The sequence below is a fragment of the Misgurnus anguillicaudatus genome, chromosome 19 (assembly GCF_027580225.2).
Source record: "Misgurnus anguillicaudatus chromosome 19, ASM2758022v2, whole genome shotgun sequence".
Lineage (NCBI taxonomy): Eukaryota > Metazoa > Chordata > Actinopteri > Cypriniformes > Cobitidae > Misgurnus > Misgurnus anguillicaudatus.
This window is the reverse complement of record NC_073355.2, coordinates 46,977,866-46,987,292: the sequence shown is the minus strand read 5'-3', so window position 1 is coordinate 46,987,292 and position 9,427 is coordinate 46,977,866. Positions and strand designations below refer to the sequence as shown.

General features: G+C 38.5%; 1 protein-coding gene across 1 annotated transcript; it reads left to right on the top strand.

Annotated features, from left to right (window-relative positions):
* The first annotated feature begins 398 nt into the window (after window positions 1–398).
* LOC129436754 (chromobox protein homolog 2) lies at window positions 399–6,299 on the top strand. The gene is made up of 5 exons (XM_055194998.2): window positions 399–614; window positions 696–739; window positions 2,890–2,955; window positions 4,254–4,323; window positions 4,401–6,299. Exons 1-5 carry the CDS (start codon window positions 543–545, stop codon window positions 5,736–5,738), a joined length of 1,590 nt encoding a protein of 529 aa, XP_055050973.2. The 5' UTR covers window positions 399–542; the 3' UTR covers window positions 5,739–6,299.
* The last annotated feature ends 3,128 nt before the right edge of the window (window positions 6,300–9,427 follow it).

The following is a 9,427-nucleotide window of genomic DNA, read 5'->3' as shown; positions in this document are numbered from 1 at the left end:
CCACTAAGAAGGAAAAAAGAAAGGGAAAACAAATACAAAAATTAAGTAGTCTTTTAAAATATTGCATGTTTTTAGAGCTTTTTGTTTTTTACTTTTTCCAAAGGAGTACTGTATATTTCCAAAGGAGAACTGTATAATTTTAAATCATTCATAAAATGTGACAGATTTGGTTTACAAAATGGTCCATTTTGTTTTGTGTATATGGTACTTACTAATACAATAAATCAGTGGATCAATTTTCTACTAATATAATTTTCCACATCTTTCCCAAAAAGTCTTGAGTGGATAGAATGATAAAACAGATGCAAAATACTAGTTTATTTTCCCATCCCACAAAATTCACATAAAATCTTGAGGGATGAAATACTTATATTCAAAATCTTACAGGTTTACGTGTATGTGACGTCACACGGACGGTGTCCGTCGAGGGTTACGTGCGTTGCGCGTCCGCCACAACCGCTTCGCCTCTGTTGTGTGTTGTGTATGTGCACTCTCTCTGTGTATCGCGCGGGCGCGCGCACACGAGTGAGATCGCTGCAGTCATGGAGGAGTTGAGCGCGGTGGGTGAACAGGTCTTTGATGCTGAATGTATCCTCAACAAACGCGTGAGGAAGGTAACAAACACATCTGCACACACGTAGGTGCGTGAAATTCCCCCGCGCGTGATTATTAACTCGCGTGCTTTATTTCCACAGGGCAAACTGGAGTATCTGGTGAAGTGGAGGGGATGGTCGTCCAAGTAAGTGAAAACTGGGATACACACTGCTTTATTGTGTGTGTTTGTGTGTATATGAACTGAACAGGCTGGATATATCTAATACTGTTGGTTGTTATTCGTCAACGCTGAGATGTTTATTCATTCTGCTAGTGGATATTGCTGGATGCGAGTGTTGATAAGAACACAGACAGAAACAATGAAACAACAACAGCGGCAGCAGCGTGTTGCGCGTTTAATTTTCACGTCCACGCGTAAATGCAACAGTGCTCTCTGTATTTGATCAAACTGCATGTTTATGGTGGAATCAGATCCTTCGTCTTGTAGATATTTGTTTTTTTAAAGCTAGTTTTGAATATTTGTGTCTGATGCTTCATGAACATAAGTTGCTGTTTCGCTCTGGAAAGACGAATGTTTAAAAGTACAAAAATATAAAGTAATGCACGTTGTTGTTGTTTTTAAAACCGAATTAAAGTGTTAAACATCGCTACAGTGAGCAGTTACCGTCGGCTCTTATCGCGGTTTGTTGTCACAAAGGAAGAAACATTGTAACAGTTGTTGTGTTTTAACAGTACATTCTTTGTAACACTTTGTTCTGTAGTAACACAAGAGTTTCGCGCGCCGCACATACAAGCGACGCTGTTTTGTTTTAAGCTTTTGATATAAAAAAAATACTCCAGCTGCCCCCAACCCCCCCTCGTGCCCCCACTCTCTCCCTCTCTGTTGCATTGTTGCCCCCCTCTTGCCCCTTTATGGGCACTCGAGCTGTCAATCAAGCGTCGCGCGCGCCACACCCCCAGCGCGCGCTTTCATCTGCTTCAGCGCACGCCATTTATTATTTACTATTTCGTATTGTTATTAGTTACATATTAGCCTATCAGTGCTCAGGACATAAATCCACTGACTGGTAAAAGTAATTAATGTGTGTTTATTAGTTGTATAATTAGTTTAGATACAATAGATACCATTTTAATTATTAAATGTGAAAGTAAAATATTCCTCTTAAAGCTAAAAACACCCTTGACATTGTGTTCCAGGCACTTAGGTTTCCATGACCCCAGTAACCAGTTTAAGAAACTTATTAACAGCCAGTTAATAAATATCTTAAACTGGTTCTATATATGACCATTAAAACCCTTAAAATATCAGGAAATTTAAAAACCGTGTCAATGTGAAGAGACACTCGACCTATATTGTCATTCTTGATATTTGTCTGTGCAGTCTTTCATGTGCGATGAACCTCTTAAACGACTTTCCTTTGTGGCTCACATTACTTCACCCCGTCATATAAAAAGCATTTTTTTAAGTTTCAGAAGCTTTGAAGTAAACCCATCTCTTTCTCTGCCAAATACCAGTCGCTCATGAATTAAGGGTAATGTAAACTTGTACGGTGCATCTGACAGCTAACATGGTCGTGTCTATACAGCTCCTATACTGTATGTATATTTACTGTAGTAAACGCAAGTTGCTATCCAAATTATATTCATGGGAGGCACACAAATGACTTCACTGCTTTGCATGCTTTATTGAGCTGTTGTACAAGGATAGTTGATGTGAAATTCCGACTTGTGTCATGAGGCTATAAATGATTTAGAAATAAAGCTATTTTTAGGTTTTATTTTGTAATTATTATATATTCACATGTAAACATTAGCTGTTTTTGTGACATCATGTTAATTAAGAAAAAAATCGATAATTTTAATAAAATGTGTTTTAAGTCCTAGTTATTTAAGAACTGGTTAAATAAACCAATGAAATAACCTTTTAACATTTTAAAAATGAACTCAGTACTTGAATAGTGAAGGCAAAAGGTGTTTTAAAAATCCATTTACAAATGGACTGATGATGCACACTTTACCTAAAATATGAAAAATCTCATTATTTACTCATCATCTTGGATGTATATGAATTTCTTTCTGTAGTTGAACACAAACAAATTTTATGCAATCATCTTATATGGGATTCAAAATGGCAAAGCTCCAAAATGCACGAATGTAAACAAACAAGCATGCTAAGTCGATAACTTTAGGAAGTTGTATATTTTAGATGGCATGATGATTGGTCAGTAATAAGAAAAACTGTTCTTGTTACCAAATAGTCTTGATGTTGAACACTAACGGTTCATGGACGTTATATGTCAACAACATGTTAAAAACACACTGTCTGGTTTTTAGGCATAACAGCTGGGAACCTCAGGAAAACCTTCTTGACCCGCGACTATTGGCTGCTTTTAACAAGAGGTAAGAGTGTTTTTCTCATTGGTTGAGCGGGTCACTCCGTAAGAGAGACGCCCCCTTCCCAAATCCCATGTGCAAACAATATGGAGTGAAACGCTTGGGAGGGCGTCAATGGGGCTCCATTCATGGGGCCATTGAGAGGCTGCAGACGTGTCCAAGATCACGAGACTCGCTGCAGCCTGAAAAACCAACATGGTTAAATTTATCCAACAGAAACTGGTTTGCTTTAGCGCTGCGCTTGTTTTGGTTTCACAGTTTATGAGATATCAGTTAAGACTTCAGTTATGAAAAACACATGTTCACTACATCTTAAGCACTATTGTTATAGTATGTTGCAGTTTGTTTGCTAAAAAGTAAACTTAACTCTGTCTGTAGTACATAAGGGGCAGGATGAGTGCCACAGTTTAATGCTTAAAGCTAGCGAGTTTGAATGATGTTTGTTGGGGAAAAAGTGATATTTTTCTGGTCAAAATTTGAAGTGAAAGAAAGTTGTGACAGGAAGTTAGGAGAGAGAACAGGAAGTGGGGAGGTGAAAATGTTCATTCATAAAACAGGAACTGGATTTCAAAACTGAGTTACTGCTTTGTGCTGTATCTTATACTTTTAACCCAGCTGTTAAAATGTTTAAAACCATAACAATAAGCTTTATGTTTAAAAAGTGCTGTTTACATTTTTTGCATGTGGCAAATTGTGTTTTTATCTAAGCAACTAACTGCAGTTAAGATATGCATTGTTTATCACTATGGGGCTGTTTCCCAGACAGGGTTTAGATTAATCCAGGACGAGGCCTGGTATGCTGGTATGCATCTTGAGACAAAACAATGGCACTGATATATTTTAAGATATGTCAGTGCAAGATCATTTTAAATGAAGGGAGCTCAAACATGCATTTTAGTCTTGGATTAGGATAAACCCTGTCCGGGAAATCATCCCTATGCGTGTTTCCCTAAAATCAAGCACTCTACACGGTCACAGACTTAAAAAAAGTGATTGTTCCTGGTAAAGTTATTTTAGTGAATTGTTTCTAAACCAATTATAAAGCATGGCCCCACCCCTTAAACAATGCCAAGCATCCATTCAGGTTGTAGCGATATTTGAAAGTTGAGCCAGATGGGCATGGTTTCAGTGCCAACAGCGGACCCGCCCCCAGAGTTTGAAAGCAGAGAATCCGGACTGTTTTTCCAAGATTTTTTTAATCAGTAGTATTTTGCCATAAATTCATCTGTGACTTTGTAGAAATGATTCAGTCTAAGCAGATTGACATGTCGTCACACATTTGTTCATGTTTTATTCCTGTTTAGGGAGCAGGAGAAAGAACTCTTGATGCTTAACAGAGGGAAAAGGCCTCGAGGACGACCTAGAAAAAATTTGGTGAGTGTCTTAAAAAAATGTCTGTAATGAAAAATCTCAAGCACGACTTCATTTTGTACTTAATTCTTGTCTCACAGGAAACCATTCCAGCTGTGTCAAAATCCAGCAGTTCGTCATCTTCTTCCGCATCGTCCTCGGATTCATCCTCCTCATCCTCATCTTCCTCCTCTTCTTCTTCTGATGACGATGATGAAGATGACATCGACAGGAACCCTGAGCCCAGTCCTCGGCCACGAGAACTTCACCCGGTCCCTCAGAAGAAAGCGCAGATCGTGGTGGCCAAGCCAGAACCTCCTAAGAAGCGAGGGAGGAAGGCTTTACCTCCAGAACTGAAGGCAATGCGACAAGCCAAAGGTCCACGAAAAATGTTCAAGCCCATCCCGAAAGACTCAGACATCCGGGGCAGCATTAAGAAACCACTCATGCCCGCCAGCTTCACCTTCACCGGATTAAACAGAATCTCTGGCAGGGAACCAATCACATCACAGAACAGAGGATCCTTTACCCACAAGAGTTCTGTGGGACGCCCTGTCGGATCCGTGTCTTCGCCGCTAAGTCGGCCGACGCAAGGCAAAGTCGCTTCTGATTTTAAACTCACAGTATCGGATATGAACACCGGAGGGACTGATCCAAAGACCACCTCATGCAAGTCTCCAGGAGTGGCTGCGTTAAATCTAAACAACTCAACAATCAGTAGCAACGGACCAGCTTGTCCACAGGCAGAGCCTACATCTCCTAATGTACCAAAAAAACAAGAAGGTCCAGATCAGACTCTTCAGCGAGCAGCTCTCCCGAAATCACCAAGTTCCTTTTCACCCCTAAAAACTCCCTCAAGCCTCCAGGCGCTCAACCTGCAGAGCGTCAACAAAACCGCACAGGGTAACGGTACAGGCGAAAGTACCCATCTGAAAAGTGCCGCCAACCCAGCCAGAAAGAGTACGGGATTTAACACAAGTCCTGCTCCGAACACTCCTACTAAGTACTCAGCCAACCAGCCGATCCTGAAGAGTCCGCAACGAGACCGATCCAAATCAGAGGAATCCAGGGATTTCACAGAGAGATTCGGAAAGAAGAGTCAAAGCAGAGAGGAGAAGATTGCGATACAGACACCGCCAACAGACATCCGAGAGTCCCAGATGATTCAAGACAGATCTTCATCTAAAGACATCGGGAAACAAGTCAAGACCTTGAGCGAGATGAGTACCGGAGAGGAGGGCAGCAGCTCGGATTCGGACCAAGATTCCTCGTTACCCAGCATTAAACAAGATTTGTCGGTGCAGACGGGTCAGGACTGGAGGCCGACACGGAGTCTGATCGAGCACGTGTTTGTCACGGATGTTACCGCAAACCTCGTGACGGTAACGGTGAAGGAGTCGCCCACCAGCGTCGGGTTCTTCAGCATCCGTAATTACTGAACGCCAACTGGAAATTTTGCTACTCTGGGAAAATCCGATGAGTCAGGAGAAAGAGACTGATGTTTAGAGGAGGTTTGAAGGAATCAAAGCAGTTGTTTAGCGCTGCTTCATCTTCAATCTGGATTTTACTCTCACATGTTTTTACCCGAAGCTAAACTTTCTTAGTTGAAGACCGATGGGTCATAATCATTCTGAGATGAGGTGTATAATCTCACCTGGTGCTTAGTAAAAGACAAACTGTCTCTTAAGAAGTCAATTAACAAGAGACTGTTTATCTTCTTGTTGTTTTTACTGCTGGGATTACTTCTAGTTCTCTTAAAGTTGATTCTGAGTATGTTACACAAGTGTATTTAAGATGGTATAAAGCCAAATCTCAGATAATTTTTAAGGTGCCTGTTTTCAGTGCTGTCCTCTTTTTGCCTGATAACAAATTTAATGAATGTAGCCGTCGTTTTGATACTACACAACGATTTTCTGTTTATTTATTGTTTCTTACTGTTTTTGTTTTGTTTTAGGTCATATGCCGAAAAACACAGTAAAGGTTCATTTTTTTGTACTAAACTTGTTGTCTTTTCTGAAATCTTAGTCATGATCCATGCTGGATATGACTTTATGTTGACATCAGACTAGTCTCGTTGGCTGAACGTCTGATGCATAGGGCACACTTTAAGGATTACTTGTTTATGTATTTCTTTTTTCAGTTGAAAACATTTTTTTTAGGAAAACATTCCAGGATGTTTCTCCATATAGTGGACTTTAGTAAACCGTTACGGTTTGCCTTTTCGATGCAGTTTCAAAGGGCTCTAAACGGTACCGAGGCATCTAGTGAAATGGTCATTTTCCAAAAAATAAAAAACACTTTTGCTGCGTCCGAAACCGCCTACTTCCATACTATATAGTAAGCGAAAAGCAGTAGGCAAGGCGAGTAGTATGTCCGAATACGTAGTATTCCAAAAACAGTATGCGAAAAGTACCCGGATGACCTACTACTTCCGGTTAGATTTCGAAGCGTGCATACGATGGACACTTCACTATCCCATGATGCCCCAGGAGCGGAGTTCTGCAACGAAGAAGAAAGGCGAAAGCAGTGATGCGGCCATTTTCACGCTGGTATGACATGACGTGATCGTGATGACGACGTATGTCTGAATCGCATTCATACTACTAGGATTCATACTATACAGTACCTACTTTTATAACAGTCAGTAAGTAAGTACTTCATCTCATTCAGTACGTACTGAACAGTATGCGGTTTCGGACGCAGTCTTTCAAATCACATGTGATGCACCAGCGTGACCGTACGTATTACGTAATCACGTGGAAAGGTCACGTGTTACATCTGTGAAACACGCACTTGCGGACCATTTTAAACAATAAACTGACACAAAGACATTAATTAGTATCATTCTTATACAACAACGTCTGAACGCTTCTCTTTCTCAACACTTGTGAAAACTGGAGCAGTAGTTTCGCATGTGTCATGCACATCACACGGCTATTGCAAGATGAGAAGTTGTGGTTAAAAAGTACATATTTTTACAAAGATGGTTTGCTAGATAAGACCCTTATGCCTCGGTTGGGATTGTTTAGAGTCTTTGAAGCTGCATTGAAACTGTAAACTGTTGAGATCCACTATATGAAGAAAAATCCTGGAATGTTTTCCTCAAAAAGTTGATTGACTTGACTGAACAAAAGAAAGACATAAACATCTACATGGGGGTGAGAAATATAATCAAAAAACTTGTTTTTTATGAAAGTGAAGTAATCCTTTATCTGGAAACACTTCAGCAGATTCCTCTGATCATGTTTCCATTACATTTACATCGGTGACAATGATCGAATAAGCACTGCGTTTTTAAAAGTATGCAAGGTCCACGGCATAAAGTCTTGAAGACATTTAAGAGTTTATTGGAATCTAAGAGAGAGTTTTGACGTGTTTTTGCATTACTTTTTATAAACTTTAGAGACTTGATTCACTGGATGCATGATAAACAGAAAGCGAGACAAGATTGGTTGCTTAATGTGTCAGTAATATGGCCTCTTGAGCGGTCCTTGGCCATTCAAAGCGACCATGGTTCCCAGACCTTCAGTTAGGGCTGCATATCGATTAATCGCAACTAATCGTTTGCGGAATAAAAGTTTTTGTTTCCATAATGTGCATGTACTGCGTATAATAATTATGCACTGAAAAAAACTTTCGTTGCCCATGATTAAATTTGGTTTTCTTAAAATGAAATTAACTTTAATTAAAATTAAATCCATTTTAAGAAAACTTGATTCAATCATGTTGAACTACACTGCAAAAATGATTTTCAAGAAAAAATGTTCTTTGTATTTTTAATAATAATAATAATATGTTTAATTTCTATAGCACCTTTCCCATGCTCAAGGACGCTTATTTTTGTCTTGTTTTCAGTAAAAATATCTAAACATTCTTAAATTAAGATTTTCTTGATGAGCAAAATGACCCAAGAAAATAAGTCTAGTTTTTAGACCAAAAATGTCAAATTTAAGTGATTTTGTGCATAAAACAATAAAAAAAATGTGCCAATGGAGTAAGCAAATTTTTCTTGAATTTAGTGTTTAAGAAAAATGTTTAGGATTTTTTTGCTTACCCCATTAGCAAATTTTTTTGCTTGTTTTGTGCACAAAATCACTTACATTTGATTTTTTTTTCAAGAAAAAGCATCTAATTTAAGATTTTTTTAGATATTTTTTACTGAAAACAAGACAAATATACTAACAAACATTTTTCTTAAAAAACTTTTCAGTGTGTATAAACAAATGCACACACACGATGTAAATATTTAGGACATTTTTTGTATTTATATATAAATACTTGATATATAAACTTTTTTCTACATGAATTTGTGTGTATTTATATACCCAATACACACACATATAATTTAAACAAAAACTTTTCTTCTGCAAACAATTAGTCACGATTAATCGTTATGCTGCCCTACATTCAGTATGAAATCTGGTTACACAAGACTAGAATAAGACATACCAAAATATTACAGTAAGTCGTGTGTCGATATGTATAAACATGCTTTTATCAAATTCTACAATTTTGGATATTTTGTTTTTTAAAGCCATATCTAGTCAGCAAAGTTGACATGTTTAGATGATTATATGCCAGAATGCATATTTGATTTTCGGATTGTGCTCTTGAATCTTTATTTTAAATATTTTTTATGCAAGCTGTTGTTTTCACTACGTGAATTGCTCACGTGCTTTGTTTTGCAGTGTGCATTTTTCCTAATCTCTACCTTAGTACTACACAATTATACAGTTTTAGCAGACGGTCTGTCATTTTCCCAGATTACTAAGAGAAGCTCTTGCCTAAAACTGAAATGGGCACACGGCCGTTCTCCAACCTCACACTGACTTCATTTCACTTTATTAGGGTGAAATGTGTCATACAGAACCAAACAAGTCGTTCAAACAGGTTTTAAAATCACACCCTGTCTGCCAAACAGATCCTCCTGCTCTCTTCATATAATCCACTCAATGCTACTTTGTCAGGAGGTTTGGATGCTTAGTGTTTACAGTACTTGATGTTAATGATGACTGACTTATAACGTTATGGCACATTAAACTGGGTTCAGAAAGTTAACATAAAAAGATGCATCTGTTAGCTTAGTTATTTGACAAATCCTAAGGGCTCAGATAATAAAAAAATCTCG

Excerpts from the sequence above, each read along its gene's own strand:
- LOC129436754 (XM_055194998.2), top strand. The coding sequence starts at position 543 with ATGGAGGAGTTGAGCGCGGTGGGTGAACAGGTCTTTGATGCTGAATGT. Across the intron at positions 615-695 it reads TCAACAAACGCGTGAGGAAG|GGCAAACTGGAGTATCTGGT; the intron begins GTAACAAACACA and ends TTATTTCCACAG. Across the intron at positions 4,324-4,400 it reads GACGACCTAGAAAAAATTTG|GAAACCATTCCAGCTGTGTC; the intron begins GTGAGTGTCTTA and ends CTTGTCTCACAG.